Raw genomic sequence first — 20,952 nt, 5'->3', positions numbered from 1 at the left:
GGGAGGGGCAGGTTAAAAGCCTGGCCTCAGGCCACTGAGCCAGACTCCTTAAAGGCGCGAATCCAGCCTAGCCCCGCCCCTTAGCGAGAGGACTCTTTGGTAAGTGGGGGAACAGCAGCAGCATCCGGGTCCCTGCTGCCCCGCTTTGTTCCCCCTCTGGCTCTCAACAGGCCACGTCCCTGCTAAGGCCCCTCCCCCCTCCAACTCCTGGGCGGGACGCAGGGTGATGGCGTCATGCGGGAGCTGCGGCTGCCCAATGGCGGCGGAGGCGGCCGCCTCAGCTCTGCCGCGGGAGGTGAGCGGCGGGGCAGCGCGGGAGGTATCGCAGCGCCAGGCCGGGCTCCCCCCAGCCTTCGTCCCTCCCCGCCACCTCCGGTCCCGTAACGCCGGGGCTGGGCCGTACGGGCTCCTCCGCAGCGTGCCGGGCCTCTCCCCGCAAGCGCCTAGGCCTGAAACTCCGGCACCCCGGGCTCCGGCGGTGGCCCCGCAGCGGTGCCCCGGGCCTGCCCGGGGAGACCGCCAGGGCTGGGAATGCCGGGCCTGGGGAGCTGGTGACACCGCGGCGCTGCCGCAGTCATGGCAGGCGGTGCAGAGGGGTCGGGGAACGCGGGAATGTCTGTCATACTGCGGGAGCCGCAGCTTCGGTGGGACGCGCTGTCAGCGAGAGCCCTGCGCGGCTTTGTTTGTGACAGGCACAGCCCGCCCCGCACTGCAGGGAAGCGGAGTCCCTGAAACAAGGAGTTCCTCGGCACCTTTGGCAGCCCGGCGTGTTTTGTTTGGTTAACAAGAGTGTTTTGGAGAAAGTCAGTTAGCAAACACCCCCCCACCCCCATCCGAGTTGATAAGAAACGCAAGAAGTACAGAGCAGAATTCGTGTTTCTCCTTTCTCTACGGCTATGGGGAAAACAAAATATCCCATGCCGTCTTGAATTGTCATCAAGAAGCAGCGGGGTAGAGGGAGATGAGGCACGAGTCCATTTTTTTTTCTTTACAGCTTGCCTTCACGACTTACCACCTACTTGCTTCCTTGCCTGAAACAATGAGACGCCTGCGGGTGGGGAATATCCAAAATACAGCACTTGCATCCAAGTTGTGAAGTGTAGCTTGTAGCTGTCCTTATAGGTCTTGTCTTTGCTAGGGAATTTTACACCCCCCTCCAAAATAAAAATAAAGAAATCATTCTACTTTCATTTTACTACTATATTTTGAAATTAAGGCGTTTTTCTGCTAATGTGAAACAAAATATTTAGTTAAAAATGACCAGAATTGGTATTTGTCTAGTAAGTTTACCAGTGGTGGTAGCTATTCAGACTGAAATAGCCTTTCATGTTCATTAATTAAACAGTGGTTCATGTGGTGCTGTGATTTTTTTTTTTTTTTTTTGGCTGAGTGGGCTAACTATTTTTATTTTATTTACAAAGTATACAGCCTGTGAAATACTGCTGATCACAAATAAGTGATAGATGCAGACAGGAAAAAGAAACATTTTCTAGTATTCATAAGGTTTACACTCTAGTTTGTGTCCTTGGAGAAGACTCAACACATGGCCTGCGTATTAAAAATTCCAGAATAAGAATGAGTTAAGATGAACATGATACAGATTAAATGGGGGAAAAGAGATGTTTAAGAAGAGATTACCTTCTATTTTTGTTCTGTGACAGCAAAACAACTATTATGTTCTCAGAACATTTCTATGCTGTAATATTGCCACACTGCTTTTTAGACTGGAAACACTATGCCTAATTTAAAACAAATAGAAAATTTAAATTTATCTTATTTCCCATGGAGGGAAAGCCTACTCTTCATCAGGAAAGCACATTGAGAGGTTTGAGCCTCTTTTTGTGGAGGAGCGCACAAGCAGCTGAGCTTTCATGAGAAAAGGGGGGGGATACCTATTATTTGAAATTTAAAGGACCAACCACTGGTGGTATCCTTAGTGGCCTGTCCCTGTTGTGATACTTTTGTCTCTGAGCAGGAGCTAAAGTATGCCTATATGATGTGTGCTGGAGTGGAGAGTTGACTGTTGGCAGCTTCACCAAGAGTTATATGCCACCTTGTGTATATCTTGTTTTTAATTTGTCCTGATCTCATGTTCCTCATCAGAAATGCATTCAAAAGATTTTGCATCACTCCATTTTTCCCTTTAGTTGTCATCTCTTTCCACTAGAACAGAGGTGGGCAAACTATGACCCACGGGACCCTCCTGCTGGGTCCCTGAGCTCCTGGCCCGGGAGGCTAGCCCCTGGTCCCTCCCCTGCTGACCCCCCCTTCCCTGCTGTCCCCCCTCCCCTGCAGCCTCAGCTCACAGCTCCACAGTCGCTATACTCTGGGCGGCAGTGCAGCTGCAGTCCCGCAGCCTGATCCGGTGCTCTGTGCTGTGCAGTGGCGTGGCTGGCTCCAGCTGGGTGGCACGGCTGCCTCTCCTGGGGCTCTGGGCAGCGTGGCTGTAGTGCTGCCGGCCACCGGTGCTCCAGGCAGCGCGGTCGGGGGCAGGGAGCAGGAGGGGTTGGATAGAGGGCAGGAGAGTTCGGGGTGGTGGTTAGGGGGCGGGAGTGTGGCTAGGGGTTGGGGCAGTCAGAGGGTGTGGATCAGTGGGGTTGAATGGGGGCAGGGGTCTGGGGGGCAGTCAGGGAGGAGGGGGAGTTGGATGAGGTGCTGGGGGGCAGTTAGGGGACAGGGAGAAGGGGTGATTGGATGGGGTAAGGGTCCTGGGGGAGCAGTCAGGAAGGAGAGGATGGGGCAGGCATCCCAGGGGGACTGTTGGGGGGGGGGGGGGGGGGGGGGGGCGGGGGTCCGGGGGGGGCCATCGGGGGGGGGGAGGGGGGGGGGGTCAAATAGGGGTCGGGGGCCGGGCCACGCCTGGCTGTTTGGGGAGGCACAGCCTCTCCTAACTATCCCTCCATACAATTTCGGAAACCCGATGTGGCCCTCAGGCCAAAAAGTTTGCCCACCCCTGCACTTAGAATGTGTAACTCTTACCTGTAAAGAGAGAGGCAGATTCTTTAAGAGTCATGGATAGTCAGGGGAGAGTTTACTTGCTTGAGAAGACACATAGGAGCCTAAATTTTATTTGAAATAGCTTATACTCCTTGCTTTATTGGTTACAAAGACCGAGGGCCAAAATACAAGATACTTTTGATCCCTTTTATATTCACCCCAGAGCTTACCGCATTCTTCTAGTTTCTTATTTTCTACTAGGGTCTACACATCAGCTTCCCTAACACCTCTGATAAAAGACCACATTTGGGAACAGTTTTAAAAAAAAAACTGCATTTTTTTCTACTGATTCAGTTACAGTTCTAGGTTAGAACAGACTGTCCACAAAATGTATTCTAAGAAAGAGGCCAAAAGTTTCCATTTTTGAAAAGAGAAACCAAACAGCTGATGTTTGCGTTTGTCTATCCACAGGATCACAGATAAGGTTCAAAATTATCATGTAAGTTATAGAGATTTTTAAATGTTGAAAAACATTTCCATAGTGAGGGGTTATTTTCTATTAATTTATGTGTTTGCTTCTGTAGAGGGAGCATGGTTTTGCCCTTGACATTAGTGCACCTAAGCATGTATGGATGAATGACTAGAAAGAATGTAACTAATATTTTTAAATGCTCTTTGCCCTCTAATTCTGAAGCTGCAGGGCAGAAAATCAGATTTGTGAATACCTATGTTCACTAAAGTATGTTGAAATACCGATGTTGCCAAGAGTTGGGGTTTACTTTGCTCTTGTAATGAAACACTTAGACACTCTGGCCACAGCTTGCAACAATGACTGGTGATTTTGGTTGCCCAAAATGAAATGCATTGAAGTTGCCAGACTTTTTGAAAGTGCTGAGCGCTCACCATCTAAAAATCAGGCCTTTTAAAGCTGTCTCAAGCTGGCTACCAAAAGCCATTAGTCACTTTGAAAACTTTGAGCTGTGTATGTATGTACCAAAGTAAAGACCTGTTTGATGTGGTTTCAGAATGTGGTACAATATTTTTTTACACAACAACAAACAAAACTTCTCTTTCCAAATAGTTTGGTGCACGATTTGTGCCAGTCAGCCTATAAAATCCTGGGTTTTAACAGGTATTGACAGCACATTGAAGCCTTGGTTTTGTAGAGGACAGAATGAGATGTCAGCAACTTTACTGAATGCATAAATGATATCTATAGTTTTTTCTTATAAGGAATGATATGGCAATTTTTAAAACTACCAGGCTATAACTCAAAGCTATATTTATATTGATTTGTTTTTACAGTGAATATCCTGCTTTACGTTTTTTTTTAAATATCTTATTGGCGAGTGATGTACTAAGTTTGCATGATTCTGACTTGCCTGGGATCTTCACCAGAACTGTCTTGTGAGGTTATTCCAATGAGCAAACATTTTAAATAAAGTGTATTGAGAAGAGAAGCATCTCCTGTTGTGACAGCATTTCACAAGGTGCTGTCGTCTTGTTTTAGATGTCCCCAGCATACCATGGTAGATGTGGCAAAGAAAGAGACTATGGATGACATCACATTTAGAAGCGACACTGTACTTTCTGATGTTCATCTACACACGCCAAGCAAAAGACATCTCATGGTGCGATTGAATACTGTTGGACAGCCAGGTAATTTACAGTCAGAGGGTGCTTTGTGATCTACAGATGAAAAATAAATACCTAGCTCTTATATTGCACTTATTTATTTTATCTTAAATTTACCTACTTATTTGTAACAATGAAACCTGGTTTCAAGGATTAAATTAAATTCTTAATTGGTCATTAAAAATTTGCCTCCAAACAGAAATGTCAGCATTAATTGTATTTAGTTATAAAATATTTTAATAGTTGTTAATGTTTACAGAGTAACATATTTCACTGTAATCATAGTGCCAAGTTTTCGAGCTACAGAGAGAAGTCTCATAATCTCCTGGTTTAGCTCTCATGTAAACTAAGTGATTTATCAAAAAAATCCTGTTATGTTTATTTTTATATGTTATACTGAAATACATTTTGAAAATGCAAGTTTCATATTGATTCTATCTTTAATTTTTCTTTGTTTGTCTTTGACGTCCTTTTTTTCTGTTTTTGTTATAGTATTTCTGTCACAATTCCAGCTTCTTTTGAACAAAAATAATTGGGAGTCTGAGAGAAAAAATGAAAAAGAACTTACAACAGAAAATATGGGACACCAAATCAGAGGTGGGAAGGAATTGTGTGACAAAGGTAGTAATAATCTAGATTTTCTCAACAAAAATGGAAGAGAAGCAAATAATTTTAAAGGGATAGAAGCTCTGCTGGATGATGATGGGGATTTGGAAGTGGTCAGAAGACCTCGATATGTGTCTGATCCAGAAGTGGAGGATCTTTCAAGGGACAAAGTATATCCCATAATTCTGACTAAAGGAGGAGAAGGTATTTTTGAAGATGCAAAGCAAGAAAGTACCCACAATAATATTATTAAAATAGGTAAGCAAAGCTATAGGCTGATACACAGACATTAATCACTTACCTTTGTTCATACAAAAGAAAACATGGGCTATGTAATACAGCAGTAGCAAGAGTGCTACTGTAGCACAATAGTTTTTGTGCTAATCTGTAGATCAAGAAGAAGCTCTCATGCTTAACATATCCCCTTTCACCAAATATTGTGAAACTACATGTACTTTGAATACTTAAGCACATTTCATAAATTTGTTCAATACTAATTGATTCAGCAGCTTGGTGATTCAGAATGTTCCAAGAAAAGTGCTTATTCCTATCATCTCCTTTTCTTATGCAGACCATCCATGTAACAAGGGGGACATTTAAAAAATACTTTTTTTACTAAAAAGAAAAACCAAACAAAACAACCAAAAAAACTGCTCCAACATCTTATTGCTTATGCTTGAGAACTCACGCTATAGGTTTGCAAAATCACCTCTTCTCTCTTAGTGCTGGGACGCTGGTGAGCCCTGTCATTAAAGCATTCTGCTTAGGTTTGGTGTCTGTGGCTGTTAACTGGAGGCCTTGACACTGAGAATTAAGTTTTTTCAAATCGATTGAGTTATTTTATGCCAAATGAACAAGTGCTCCCAACTTGATTTGCTCTTGCTTTGATATTTAGTTGAGTAGTAACACTTTGTTACCTCAATATGAAATTTTCTTTTTGAAAATTAAATTCCCCATCAACCAGGTGTCATGTAACTCAGGTAGTTCCTGACATTCTGCACCTGTCAAGGCTCTGAAATATAGCTTTTAGTGGCCTTTAGTGGTTGCAAAGCATAAACTCAAGCTTGTAGTTGTGTCATTCTTTAGGTTTGGAATCTTTTCATTTGCTTGAAAAACAGACACTTTCTTCTCTTTTTAAGGCTGGCTTAAGATGTGTAGTTTTTACGGCTAATATGGTTCAAATGGGTTCTCTTCTTTTTAAATTTATAATAAATCCTAAAGTACGGGGGGACATACTGTAAACATGTTGCTGTATATGGCAGTTTGTATTGTCAATTCACGTTTGCTGGTATTTATCAGTAGTGCAAGAAGAATGTGATCTATTTATATTTGCCTCTTTCATGTTTTAGCTACGAAAGCAAAATGTTCAGGTGTGTAGTTCTTTACATAGTATGATTATTTGTTCAGGACGAAGAGCTCTGTGTAAGTTGGAAAGCTTGTCTCTCTCACCAACTGAAGTTGGTCCAATAAAAGATGTTACCTCACCTTCCTTGTCTCTCTAATATCCTGGGACCGACATGGCTACAATAACAGTGCTTCTATTATTCTATTTAAAACTTTTAGTTAGGAAGGGGATTGATTATACAGGGAATCAGAATTGGTCTGATGGTTTCCAGGGGTCCAAAATTCCAGAAAGCTTTTTCAGCTGAACTATACCAGCTTAAGATGTTATTGAACAAAAGCTGTTAACATTTGGCTTTTCAGTGGCATATATGTGATCTTAGTCCAGTTGTTGGAGGGTAGTTGTCCACCTTTCAAACCACCATTATAGCTGGCACTACCTTAGCATACTTTTTGATAGTCTCAGAGTCCACAACAAAATATCTCTCATCCCTAGAGTTTTGTCTTTTTCAAGTCAGGATTGAAGCAGGTTGATAAATTACAAAAGAAGCTTATGCTACCGCTGCTTGTAGTCCACCTGTTATATGGTTAAATGGAAGATCTGTGATAAATGTTCTAACATAAAAACAGCCACTTATAAATACCTATTAATTGTTATGTTACTGTAAACAGTTCCTTGCTTATGTTCAGAGAGTGCATGTATAGTGTTACACACCCTACTTTTTACTGTGTTTTATGTGCAAGTCTAAAAATACAATTTTTAAAAATTTCCTTATTCATGTAACTTAAAGAATATGATCCCAGATGGTAAAGATAGTGTCCTTTGACGTTAAGTTTAACCACATTTTTTTTAAACAAGTAACATAAATAAGAGTCATAACTAAAGATTTTTTTTTTAAAGTACTTATTTCATTTATTTGCTTTCATTTTACCAGAGCATACAATGGCAACACCGTTGGAAGATGTTGGTAAACAAGTACGTATCTTCTTCATAGTATCCTGCACTTCGTGAACTGTGCATCAGAGCCTTAACTTTCTATGCCTTCTGCTCTCTCCTGAAGGTCTGGCGAGGAGCCTTTCTTCTTGCAGATTATATCTTGTTCAAACGGGATATGTTCAGATGTTGCACGGTACTAGAGCTTGGAGGAGGCACTGGAATTACAAGCATTGTCATGGCAATGGTTGCTAAGACTGTGTACTGCACAGGTACTTTGATGCAATTATTTTTAATTAAACGCTAACATGAAAGAAGTCTAATTGTGTAAAAGCACAGGAAATTTGAATGAAGCATCTCTTATTTCTGCTGGTTTTTTTTCTGTTTTAGTCCTTTCTTTTTCTTTTTTTCTGATTATACATATTGACACCAAATAACAGGTTCTCGATTTATTGATAATACCGTGCACGAAATTTCTCAGTAGATGACACAAAAAAGAAGTGGTGCCTTCTTACAAGTGTGATATGGAATTTTAATTTTATTTGAGCAGCTTGCATAGTGTCTCAAACTTGATTGATACCAGCAAATGAAAAACCAGTTCTATGGCTATTTTTGTATTCCTTTGTGGATCTTATTTTATTGATATGCCATTGAAATTTCAGCTGCACATTGGAGATAACCTTGTCAGTCAATTACGTATTAACTTAGCTTTTGCTAAAACTGCAGTTTTAAAACAGCCAAAAAGTCTGAAAAAGATAATACTAAGAACAACTAACATTGTGGATCCTGCCTAAATTTGTTTTCCAGAAGAAATGAATCTGCCTTTGATTGTAACTCTCTAGAAAACTGTTGTTTTTACAAAAATGATTGCTCTTGTGGATAGTGAGAGCCTTTCAGCTCTAGGTCTCCTGTTCAAATACGTCCTATGTATTTAGCTGCTAGTTGTCTGTGTGAAAATGTTTGGCAGTCTAAGTTCAGCTCTTCATGAAGAAGTGTCCAGATCATAAAATATGCTCATCACTGCTAGCCTTAATATTGGGCTTTGTTATTGGCAGTGTCATTAGAGAGCACAAGAACTATGATTAGGCCCTGGAGATTGAGCTATCCTCTCATCCCAAGAAGGAGTCAATCACGTAGGTTAGGGCTTCAGCACATTCTGAATATAATATTGTTTTCAGTACAATTAATTTTTTGCAGATGTTGGTGAAGATCTTCTGGCTATGTGTGAGCAAAATGTAACATTAAACAAACATCTTACTGAACCAGAAGGTAAGAACCATTTGTTGTTTCTCAATTGCAAGTTTGTGCCTTTGCTTTCCCTGCACAAGCGGCGGAACAGGTTTGGGAACCACTGCACTTTATAAATGTTTACAAATAATGAAACTTTTATCTTAATTGAAAATATGGCTCATAGAAACAAAGATATGAAAACTCTATATAGGGTCCACATTGGGACTGCTGCTCTTCTGAGCACAGTGCAGGACTCTTTCAGAGCACTGCTCTCTTCCAATCAGATACAGGTAACCATGGTTGCTGCACAAAGCTATTGTGTAATACAGAATCCTTCAAGAGTCACCTGGAATAATTGGGAGTCATGGAAGTCTTTGGGCCAAAGTCAGCAGTGGTGTAAATTGAGTGTCAATGGCGAAGTGATGTAATTGTTTCGCATTGGAATGTATAAAACAAGTGTCAAAGGGATGGGAGCTAACAGGAGAGCATAAGGTAAAGCAGGCTCCCTCTTCTGCACTTCTCCCATCATTTTCTCCTGCATGTGTAGCTATCTGATTTGGCTGAATGCCAAATCAGTTCATGTCAAATTTTTTACTATTTTTCCACTTACCGCACCATTTCACTGCTGATTTTTGGCCTTTGATCTCCACTAAGTTGCCGTCTGAAGGGTGGATGCAATTAATTTGCTCATCAGCTGTGGGTTTTTTTGTGTGTGTATAGGAGGTGAAGTTAAGGTAAAAGAGCTGGACTGGCTGAAAGATGAGTTCTGTACAGGTAAGTAGTTGTGATGCGTTTAATTCAAACTGTTTTCCATGATAGTTTTGAAATAGTTAAATATACTAAACAACTCTTCAGTTACATCAGGTTCTAGTAAAAATCACTTTAATAAGTCGAAATGGCCCCTTCTGAAATTAGTGATCATTTCCAAGAGCAGGAGTATTGAGTTACGAAAGTCTGCATTAAACCAATAAGTGTCACAGTTCTTCTCCCTCTGTGGTCTCCTCAAGGGGTGCCCCCTTAGGTCTCAGGCCTCCAGCCATCTGTTCTCTATGAGCAGGGACTCGTATCCATCTCCCTCCAGACTGGGGACTCACGCTTGCCGTCTTATTGCAATGTACTGTGTTTATCCCAGCAATTCTGACCTTAGTCTTATTCCTGCCTTTCTGCTATCTCCCAGGAGCTTATGAGAGTGACCACCCAGCTTTAAGAGTACAGTAAATTTATTTAGGACAAAATCATTACACGAAAAAACATACAAACCACTATATTCTACACCCTTGCTAAGCTTACTATGTGGAGACACTGGTAGGTTTCCAGTCCTTCAAACTCTTCCAACAGTGTTTTGACCTCCTGGTTACAGTCTCATACCAGTTCAAGGATCAAATGAGGGACCCTGAGTCAGTTCAGGCTGCCCCTTGTTACCAAAAGCCCATTCTTTGCCTACTGTGCTGCTTGAACCTGGTCAGAACCAGTATGTGCAATACCCTCTCGGGGGTGGTACTTCTCTGGAGTTGCTTATCTGTCCCAGAATCTGCAGAACATATCCCTCATAGATTGTAGTTCCTTGGGGAAGCTCTGTATCTCTTCTGCATGGAGCCAGAATGCAATCCCTAGCTCTCAAAGATCTATGCCATACTTAAGAGATACCAAAGTCTATGAATATTCCATGGGACTATAGTGTCTGGCATTCCTCACTATAGTAGTCTTTTGAAGTTTTCATGCTTCCAAGATCTTAGACCTGTCACATTTTGATCTTATCTTAATGTTGTGGTGAAGTGTGTGTGTGTAAGCATACATTATGCACATCGTACACATACACTAATGCCCAATCTGTTGACCTGTCTGGCTGCAAAACCCATCTATTCTTCCAAACCTTTGGGAAGGGAAGGGCAGGGTGAGGTGGTTAGAAAATTAAGTAGCTCTGTGATGGGATGCATGCAATTTTGTGTGGGGTTTTTTTGGGGGGTGGTTTGTTTTTTTGAGGTGAACTTGCTATACTTTAAATATTTGGTGAGGGCACACATAACTGGGATCGGGGCCTTTTTGTTCTGAATAAATGAAAATCAATACAGCGAATTTGGGGGCAATGAATACCGGTATCAATAAATGGTCAGTTTTCAGAATGGAGATAGATAAATAATAGTGTCCCACAGGGGTCTGTACTGGGACTAGTACTGTTCAATATATTCATAAATGATCTGGAAAAAGGTGTGAACAGTGACGTGGCAAAGTTTGCAGATGATACAAAACTATTCAAGATAGTTAAGTCCAAAGCAGACTGTGAAGAGCTACAAAATCTCAAAAACCTGAGTGACTGGGCAGCAAAATGCAGATGGCATTCAGTGTTGATAAATAAAAAGTAATACATATTGGAAAACATAATCCCAACTATATATACAAAATGATGGGTTCTAAATTAGCTATTACCACTCAAGAAAGAGATCTCTGAGGCCTGGTCTACACTAACCTCCCAAGTCGAACTAAGGTACGCAACTTCAGCTACGTGAATAACGTAGCTGAAGTCGACATACCTTAGTTCGAACTTACCGCGGTTCAGACGCGGTCCACACGCGGCAGGCAGGCTCCCCGTCGACTCCGCGGTACTCCTCTCACCGAGCTGGAGTACCGCAGTCGACGGCGAGCACTTCCTGGTTCGACTTATCGCGTCCAGACCAGACGCGATAAGTCGAACCCAGAACTTCGATCCCCAGCCGCCGAACTAGCGGCTGGGTGTAGACCAGCCCTTAGTCAATGTGCAGCGGCAATCAAAAAAGCTAACAAAATTGGGAACCATTAGGAAAGGGATAGACAAGAAGACAGTAAAAATCATAATCCCTCTATATAAATCCATGGTATGCCCACACCTTGAGTACTGCGTGCAGTGCTGGTTGCCCAATTCAAAAAAGATATAATAAAAATGGGTACAGAGAAGGGCAACAAAAATGATGAAGAGATTATGAGGAGAGATTAAAAATACTGAGACTTTTCAGCTTGGAAAAGGGATGACTGGGGAAATATGATAGAAGTCTAAAAAATCATGAATGATGTGGAGAAAATGAATAGGGAAGTGTTATTTACCCCTTCACATAACGCAAGAACCAGGGGTCACCTAATGAAATGAATAGGCAACAGGTTTAAAACAAACAAAAGGAAGTACTACTTCACACAACGCACAGTCAGTCTGTGTAATTCATTGCCAGGGGATATTGTGAAGGCCAAAAGTATAACTGGGTTTAGAAAAGACTGGACAGTGGGCTGGATCACTCGATGATTGCCCTGTTCTGTTCATTCCCTTTGAAGCATCTGGCATTGGTCACTGTTGGAAGACAGGCTACTGGGCTAGATGGACCATTGGTCTGACCCAGTAAGGCCATTTGTATGTTCTTTGTTATAGACCCTGAAGCTCCCTACAGTTGGTCTGAAGCAGAGATTGCTGATTTGCATGACCACACCTCGGTGATACTGGCAGCTGATGGTAAGAGAATGTAACTGAAGCCAGGGAACTTGATGAAAGTGACATCTGAATGTGCAAGTGTCAAGTACTTAACTTTGAATAGGATAACTCAGTTGTTGTTGTTGTTGTTTTTTGTTATTGAAAGTAGACCAGATCCTCAGCTGATGTAAATTATCACAGCTCTGTTGAAGTTAATTGACTTCAACCGAGTTATGATAGTCTTCACTATCTGAAGTATCTTGCTGTCTTTCTTCAAAAATTATGGGTTATAATTACAAATTAGAAATTGAAAAACTCTGAAACATAGCCTGTTCTTTCATTTGTGATGATAAACATTGTAACAAAATCTGGATAAACTGTTTAAGGGAAGCAGCAACTTGAAACCTAGTAAATTTTTTAAAACAGTTGCAACTAGTTTCTTGAACTACATCTGCCCAGAGTCTCCCTGCCAACTTGTGTGGTTTTATATTTTCCTATTTTCTTACATGGTTTTTTCTGTCCTGTTGCTGAGCGGAAGACCCATACAAATAACAGAACAAGCTAACAGACTGACCTCACCATATAGGAGAAACAGCGAAATATTGGCAATGAAGTAAATAGACTGATGGGACATGTTTCTCTTATGTTTGGGTTATAATTGTCATAGGTGTTACTTCTAACAATACTGGGTAAAAAATGTTTCAGGCAGTGTTATGATTGTGTTGATATTCTTTTACCACATATGAAATTTTAACTTCTCTGAAGCAAATTTGTTATAAACGGAGCACAGTTCATACAGTCAGTAGTGAAGTTACCACACCTTATCTCTCAGAAAAATGAAAATTTTCTAGATGGTATTTTTTGAACTCTGTACCCTTCACTGTAGACCTTGGGGGGAAAAAAGAGACGTTTTTCCTCGAAAACCATGCTGTTTGCTCTTTTTATTAATTTGATCACACTTTCAGCCTTTCGTTTCTATCCTAAATTGGTGATAATTTTCTAGTGTAGCTGTTTTGCAGTATGTTTCATAGTAAGTAGTGCCTGAATTTGTTGAATTCAGTTGTTTGTGTAAGTCCCGCCTAGTGTCTTTAGACAGTCAGATCAGGAGGCAAAGTTTCTTATACATCATATGATTTTGTTGCTGATGATGTAACCAGTCCTTGGTTGGCTTTTTTTGGCATACTATATCTTTTTGACTTTAAGGAACTTGATGGGCCTGATTCTCTTCTGACACAAGTTTAACTTTGAGTTACATAAATAAGTTTTTAAATTTTTTAAATTAATGGAGATATCCTATCTCCTAGAGCTGGAAGGGACCTTGAAAAGTCATTCAGTCCAGCCCCCTGCCTTCACTAGCAGGACCAAGTACTGATTTTGCCCCAGATCCCTAAGTGGCCCCCTCAAGGATTGAACTCCCAACCCTGGGTTTAGCAGGCCAATGCTCAAACCACTGAGCTATCCCTCCCCCGTCAAGTTCAGTGGAACCACTACCATTTTGTCCTGATGTGAGACATAAGGCCTCAGAATTTATGTCTCCTCCTTCCTTTAAGACGTACAGTAAGATATTTCTTGGTCAGGAGAGAGCCTGTTTATGGATAATGCAAGTTGCCAGGCTAATGATTTGCATTGACATTTGAAAAACTGGTGAAGGCTTGACAAAAAGCAGCTGTGATTAATATAGCAGGGTCAGTTGTTGCCATTAAAAGCTCTTCCTACTTTCTGCTACACCAATGTCTGGATTTGTCCCAAAGATTGTTCATTAGAAATAATCTGCGTAAGTAAGGATGATCGTTTTATGTTTAAGATCATGTATGACTAAAACAGTCAAATGTTCATCACTATGTTAATGTTTCTTTTGTATTTTAGTTTTTTATGATGATGACTTAACAGATGCTTTATTCAAAACACTGTACAAAATCACCCACAACTTGAAAAACTCTTGCACAATTTACTTATCAATAGAAAAGAGGTAAGTGCCACCTTGACCTTCCTTAAGATCTTTGTTTTTGCTTCAAAATTAAATCTTTTGATTCTCATAACGTTAACTGATCAGACATTTCAATGAATATTCGGTGCACTTTAGCCTCCTAGCATTCTAAGGTTCTGAACCTACAAAAAACAAGAGAAAGAGTTACGATTCTCTATCATTGTTCTTGCTATGTATCATGTCATGCCATTCTTGGGTAGAGTTATGCAAATGTAGCTAAATAAGCGGATATAGACTATTTGTGGGTTTTAATTCACTGCCATAATAGTATTTTAATATAATTCCTTGTACTAAATTGCCTTGTGTTCTTTTCTGAGTAAGAATGAATGTGACTGCGTATTCCCGTGTTAAAATGTGAGTAACAGGCCTTGTTTGAGTCTCTGTAGAGCTGCAAATAATGGGTTTCTATGTAGGCATTGGCATCATTTCTGTAGAAACACAAACTACAAGACTGAATTCACTCGGAGAAAATGGCCTAAAATTGGTGGGAAGGGAGGGTAGTTTCTTCTTATGAGACAGAAATATTATCCAGAACTTATCAGTATTCTGATCCTAATTAAGATAACACATTTTGCTATGAAAAGAACATGGTCATTATTGTTTGACATCAATAAAAAGAATTTATATTGCATTTTCTATCTGCTGCTATATTTGGGGAAGTTAACTAGCTATTTAAGATACAAGGGACAGGAAAAATGTTTTGAGATATCACTTTAAATGGATACTTTCTTGCCAGGCTGAACTTCACCTTAAGACATATGGACATTACATGTGACGCTTACAATCATTTTCGAAATACTTTGAATGATCTGGAAACCTTACAAGATAGCAAAATGAAATATACTTCTGAGCCCATTAAGCTTGCTTTCTGCCAATTTCTTGTTTATGAACGTATTGAGCAGTTGGTGAGTGATATTTATCAAACTAAATATAATGTGTTAAGAGAATCACATCAAATTAGTTTTCAGTTGTTTAGTCAATATAGTGAGTAAAAACACAAACAATTCACCATTTTATTTATGTTCATAAAGAAGCTAATTGTTGCCCAAGAAATGACCTGTCATTTATATTTACATTTTTTATGCTGGGTTATGTCATAGCATATCAAGGTTTTATCAATTAATAACATATCGTGGCAAAGCTTATGTTGATAAGCATTATTTTATCTTTGAGTAAATTAATATAATCCGCATCATGAACATGCTCACTGGAGCAATGGAAAACATGATTTTCAGAGTAACTACAAAACAGAACTAAAATATATTCATTTATTTGCTAGTAAATGTCTATAATAGTGCCATGATATGTTTCTCTATGTAATAAAAGCTCCTTTCCAAGTTTCGAGTCAAAAAATTTTGTTACTTAAAGTTTACTGAAAAAGAGATAATATCAAATTATTCATAAATTTTAATAGTCTTAAAAATTAGCAAATGCAGTAATTTTAAAATGGTTTCCATATTTACTTACTTTACCAGAGGGCTTTGTTGTCCCAACTGTATATGACTTCAGTAATACCTAAAGTCACATAGAGAATGTAACAGTTTGTACCATTTTAGATGTTAGTGATTATTATCTGCTGTTGCAGAAGAAATAAGTAACCTTGAACTAGATTTTGAATCTCTTGGAGGTTCATAAAGATTGAAACTCATTTGGTCAAATATTCTGTGTGGGGTTTTTTTGTTTGTTTGTTTGTTTGTTTGTTTTTCCTTTTAAAATATCTGTCTGTAATAGGACCTGATTTGGACGGAGCCCTAGTTTCATAGTTAATTATTTTTTTTTATTCAGCTTTGATGTGTAAAATGACCAAAACCATAAGAAATAACAACATACTATTTTTGTGTTATGTATTTTCTAGGCTTCATATGCTGACTTCATAAATGTTTTTTGCCAAAGATGATATTATGATCATGTAGGTCTTTAGTAATCTGTATGTAATAAAAACTTAATGTACTGTTTCTGTTCTACTTGAAACTATAGGTAAAATCTCTAATCACAATTTAAAATATGGTGGTGATGGAGGATTGCCTATAAATTACGCTTGTGACCAAGACAGTCTTCTTTCTAATGTTCCATTTAGCAAACACACATCTGCTATTGTTCATTATCCAGAAATAGAGATACTTTTCAACGTCTCCTGTTCCTCGCGTTTTTGTAGTAAAATATATTGAGTGCATATATTCAGTTACACCCTTGAAGGCATTATGAGGAACCATTTGCAGAACCAAGCAAAAAACACAGAACAGGTTATCAGCGAAAACGTACCTTCTGCAGACCCCAGAATTTGTGAAATTATTGTAATGATATTTAATTTATGGCAATGTTAATTATTTAGAATACAGAATTCCCTTGCTAACTTCAGGAATAGGTAGATTCAACTTCTTTTGCTGCAGCTAAAAGTACAAAGCTCCAAGAATAATAGCTAAATTAATTAGTCTTCAAAGATGATACTTACCTTTATGCATGCTGCAAGCCAATTTATGTAAGGGGCAAGTGTTGAAACTAATTTAATATTCCTTAATAATTATCATGATATAGTGACCTGAGTGCATTCTGAAAATACACTTTTTTCCCTCTTCACAGGAGCTGTGGAAGATCATTGCTGAACCACTTTAGTGACCTCTTTCACATTAGACAGCTGAAAACCTTGAGGGAGAAAATTAATGCTGTTCTACAAATAAAACAATCTAGAGTTTTTTCCAGAAGATGTGCTCCCAATGGAACCATAAGCCAAGAAACTGAATTTGATGCAGATTTGCCTTAAACTAATTAAATATATCTTGTATCACTTAGAGGATGATTTCTTTATAGTTTTTAATTATATGATGCTGTTTTTAAATTGCTCCTCATAGTACAGATCTGAAAACCTACTCTTAACTACTTCTGTCAACTTTGTGATGGATCCACAGATACTGGCTCTCTAATAGTAGTGTTAAGGTGTCTCTACTCCTGGGATCAGTAATTTTTTTTCTATGACTTTGTCCCTGTACACTAATAACCACCTATCCAACCTCTTTCCATATTACAGAAGTGTCAATCTCATACACTTACATTTATATCTAATATCAGTAAACTCAGTCAGACCCAGATTCTACTTCCATACCATGTTGATATTATACTCTTGTGGAGTGATCTGCAATAGGACCAGCTGCTTTTCACCAGGTGGTTGTTTTCTCAGTTCAGAGCAATCTATTTTTAAAACTTTGGAATGAACTATGAAAATGGAGGACTACCTTTTCTCCTACATGGACCTTTTTAGTGTAGAGGCCAGGATTTCAACTGAAGCACAGAGTTCAGCCTTCAGGTTTTGTATGCCTCCCTCTGGAGCAATCCTGCTCACATCTTATGCTGTTCAATCCCTGCCAAGCTGAGGGTGGCATGAATTGTCCACCCTCTTTCAGTCCATGGAATTCTAGTCTCACAACATACCTGTGGGTGGGTGAGATTTTGGGAGAAGGAGGAAGTTAATGCCATGGAGCCTCTTTTGCATTGCCCACATTGCATATTCTTGGACCTCTTGGCTATTAAATAAAAGTAGGGTTTGTTGATCACAGATCTCCTGGTTAATAAAAAACAACCCCCACAATATATGTTCTATATTTCTGCCATAATTTTTTTTTTTTTTTTTGGTGGAGGTAGTCTGTCATGGTCACCCACTTTCCCCACGTGCAGTCATGGGAACTCTTCCTCCTGCTGAAGAGCTCTAGACTTCTTCTCTAGAGTTGTTTTGAAGTGGGTTAAAGTGCTGCATGCTGCTCCCAGTGTCTGAACGTGCTAGTTCCATAGTTCTTCCAGCCCAGAGAGCTGTGATCTTTCATGTAGTAATGTGTTGTGCTTTATGGCCAAACAAGGCCTCTAGTAGTAGTTTTAAAAGAGGGTTTATGCTTGATTTGGTTAATTCTTTTAGGGAAGTAATTACTGCTTTTCTCTTTACATGCATGAGGATATTATTTCCATGTGATGTTCTTAGTTGGGTTAAAATAGTTTTGTGGGAGGGTTTTGTTTTTGTTTTTTTTGGTTAGAAGCACTTTAGATAGCACAGTTGATCCATTAACCATATGGTTAATATATCCTTGACTAGATTTGTGTAGCATATCAGTCTGTGAAACCCCTTATTTAACCATTTTAAAACACTTGGATATATATTATTTTGTAATGATGATCTTAGCCCAGGTGTAGTTCATTATATCAGATAGGTGCATTGATCAAAGAGGCTACATATTGTATCTTGGATAATATGTGGTAAGAATGACTTAATTCCATTGGGACTGATGTTTTGTTTAATGAATATAGAAATCTGAGATTAGCTTTGTTTTTCTAGGTAGTATCATCTTGTGTCATAATCTTCACACTGTTTTAGTCTGACATTTTATTCATAACGTACAAGTTTTCTTTAACCATCTGAGTTAAGTACTGAATAGCATCTTTAATTTTGAACTTTGTTATTTAAAAGCTATACAAAGTTCACTAACCCCAATGACATACAGAGAAGCAAAGTTGTGGCTCTGAATGCAAATGGATTGCACCCCTTTAAAAGAGGTGGGAGTATGTAATGGCTATAATGAATGTCAAAAATGCTTCTGTAAACAGGAATTTCTTTAGTATTGTTTAACTTCAAATACAATGATAAAAACCATATTTTAATCCAGGGTTTCCAAGTTGCTGTCCGTGGGATACTTTGCAGAGCGCGTACTGGTGATCTGATAGAATTGACAGTTAATGTAGTCCAGGCTGCTGATTCTTGTTTCTTCAAATATCCAGGCTCTTCTTTGCAAAGAAGAGCCTAGTAGCCAGTAAAAATAGGTGGAAATAAGGCAACTTAGCTGCTTCCACTAGGAGTCCTGCTACAAGTAGAGGAACAAGTAGAGGAAACAGGATCCAGAGCCAGGGGTAGAGTGGAGCTGCCAGTTGCAGAGGAATGTCCAGGAAGAAGGGATACAGTCAGGTGGTCAGCGGAGGGAAGGGAGCTGAAGCTCCAATTCAGCAAAACTATTAAACTAGCAAGTAGTCCAATTGATTTCAAAATTAAAATTGCTTAAAATTAAACACATGCTTAGATGCTTTGTTGGATTTAGGGTCCAAGTGACAGAAAAATGTCTTAGGGATCTTGTGTGATCTGAGGTCAGGGAGTGGGTGTGTGTGTGCACATGCATTCTATCTGAACTTATTAAAAGATTTTTCTGTATATATTCAGTTTGAGTGTCAAACCTTACATGAAGAAAATCTGTCCGTTTTCTTGTGGTTCAGAAAATCTCTGCAAGAAGACTTAAAATATGTATTTTTCTTGAAGACTGAAATGTGAAACCTGGTGGGGACTGTTTGGGGGAACATGCATTTAGAGTCTGCTCATGTGAATATTTGACTGTTCAGATTTTTGCCAGATTTTCAAGAGCCCAGCACCTCCCATTTGGGCATCTAAAGAAGTGGCCAGCTCTTTAAAACTGCATCATGCCCAGCAGTAGACAAGCTGCTGCTAAGTTCTGAGCAGTGTTAGAAGTCTGGCCACTTCATGTAGGTGCCTAAGTTGGAGCTGAGCTGTTTGTGTTGATCACTCTTCGGGGTGGGGGACTTGTATTTAATTTTTAAAAATATACTGACAATTTAATAGGTGTGTTGAAATGTGCCTTACAGCATTTATCTAATATATCAAAACTCTGCAGTTTTTGCATTTTTAAAAGTAATATTAAGACAGCAAACGAGCAATTGTTTCAAATTTCTTAGCTTGCTGCGTAATGTCAATAAATTGCTGCCAAAGAAGTTTCAGCTAGAAGCAAACTTTTACAACCAAGTTATAAGCTTTAGAAAATATGGAGATCTTGGGTCAGTGGTGACTGCTGAAAGGAAGCGCAGCCTTTGCAGTTGTGGAATGTGCTTTTGCAAAACTGTTTTGTTATGTAATTAATGTGGCGAAAGGCTGTGTTATTCTTGGGCGAATACTAAAGGCATGATTTTACTTTGAAAATTAATTTGTGTTTTGAAAGTGTGGTGTAACAAGATAAATGAAACAGAACCTTTATGTGGAAAAGTTGTGTGTGGTTAAGGGAGGGTTTTTACTTTTTCTGTGCAGATTTTTTTTACTTTCAGAGGAGCCTGAAAAGTCAACCCAGCCATCAGCAGAAGGAAACTTTGAATCATACAGGTAGAGTGACATTGTAGATTTATTCACCTTTTTAAACATAACTGGTTCTTATTAGATCTAAATGGAGTATTGCATGCTGAGATCCATTGTATGAGGGAAGGTGAAAGCCAGTTATGTTTAAAATAAAAGGGAGGGTGGTATTTATTCACTTAAAATAAAGAATTTTTTAGTTAATCAAAGGTAATTCTTTTGTCTCTCTGGAATGTTTAAGTTTGGCTATACTCTAAAAGGGATGCTGTTTTTTTTTAAAAAATATTGGTTACATCAGGGGTCAGCAACATTTGGCACGCGGCTCGCCAGGGTGCTTACCCTGGCGAGCCGTGAGCCAAACGTTGCCAACCCCTGGGTTACATGTTTGGACCAATGACTTTCGTTTAGAGTTGCTCCCATTACGATTAAAAATGGCTGTTGCTGCAGTTTGTCTGAAGTCCTGTTGTGTTGCCCCTTATCACCAATAACAAATTCTGCAACCAAAAATAGGTAACAGCTCTGGGGGTACAAGAACCAGAAAGGGAACTTTCACAGTCCAGTACTAACATATAAGAAAAGGACAAACCTATGCCAGAAAGTTAGGCAGGTATTACTCAGCATACCTAGAGTAAAAGTTTTGAGTAAGAATGTGCAGCTCTTACATAGCCATGTTTCTGGCCCTAACAGCACTTTTAAGTAGTACTAATACCATGTGATCTTATTGAGGACTTGCACATTTCAGC

The 20,952-nt window shown here is 39.5% G+C and overlaps 1 protein-coding gene across 3 annotated transcripts; it reads left to right on the top strand.

Moving 5' to 3' along the window:
* Nucleotides 1–207: 207 nt before the first annotated feature.
* Nucleotides 208–16,892, top strand: METTL22 (methyltransferase like 22). 3 transcript variants are annotated; one of them, XM_024194040.2, is made up of 12 exons: nt 226–295; nt 3,409–3,436; nt 4,448–4,596; nt 5,065–5,436; nt 7,455–7,495; nt 7,581–7,725; nt 8,651–8,722; nt 9,404–9,457; nt 12,078–12,158; nt 13,983–14,085; nt 14,840–15,008; nt 16,684–16,892. In XM_024194040.2, exons 1-12 carry the CDS (start codon nt 235–237, stop codon nt 16,714–16,716), a joined length of 1,308 nt encoding a protein of 435 aa, XP_024049808.2. In that variant the 5' UTR covers nt 226–234; the 3' UTR covers nt 16,717–16,892. The 3 variants fall into 3 exon arrangements, with proteins under 3 accessions (XP_024049809.2, XP_024049808.2, XP_026506464.1); XM_024194041.2 differs by lacking the exon at nt 3,409–3,436 and having other exon boundaries at nt 208–295; XM_026650679.1 differs by lacking the exon at nt 3,409–3,436 and having other exon boundaries at nt 227–295; nt 4,428–4,596.
* Nucleotides 16,893–20,952: the final 4,060 nt, after the last annotated feature.

Source organism: Terrapene carolina, unplaced genomic scaffold (genome assembly GCF_002925995.2).
Source record: "Terrapene carolina triunguis isolate 2854851 unplaced genomic scaffold, T_m_triunguis-2.0 Scaffold93, whole genome shotgun sequence".
NCBI classification, from domain to species: Eukaryota; Metazoa; Chordata; order Testudines; family Emydidae; genus Terrapene; species Terrapene triunguis.
Note: the sequence above shows the minus strand (reverse complement) of the source record. Positions and strands in the feature narration are given on the sequence as shown.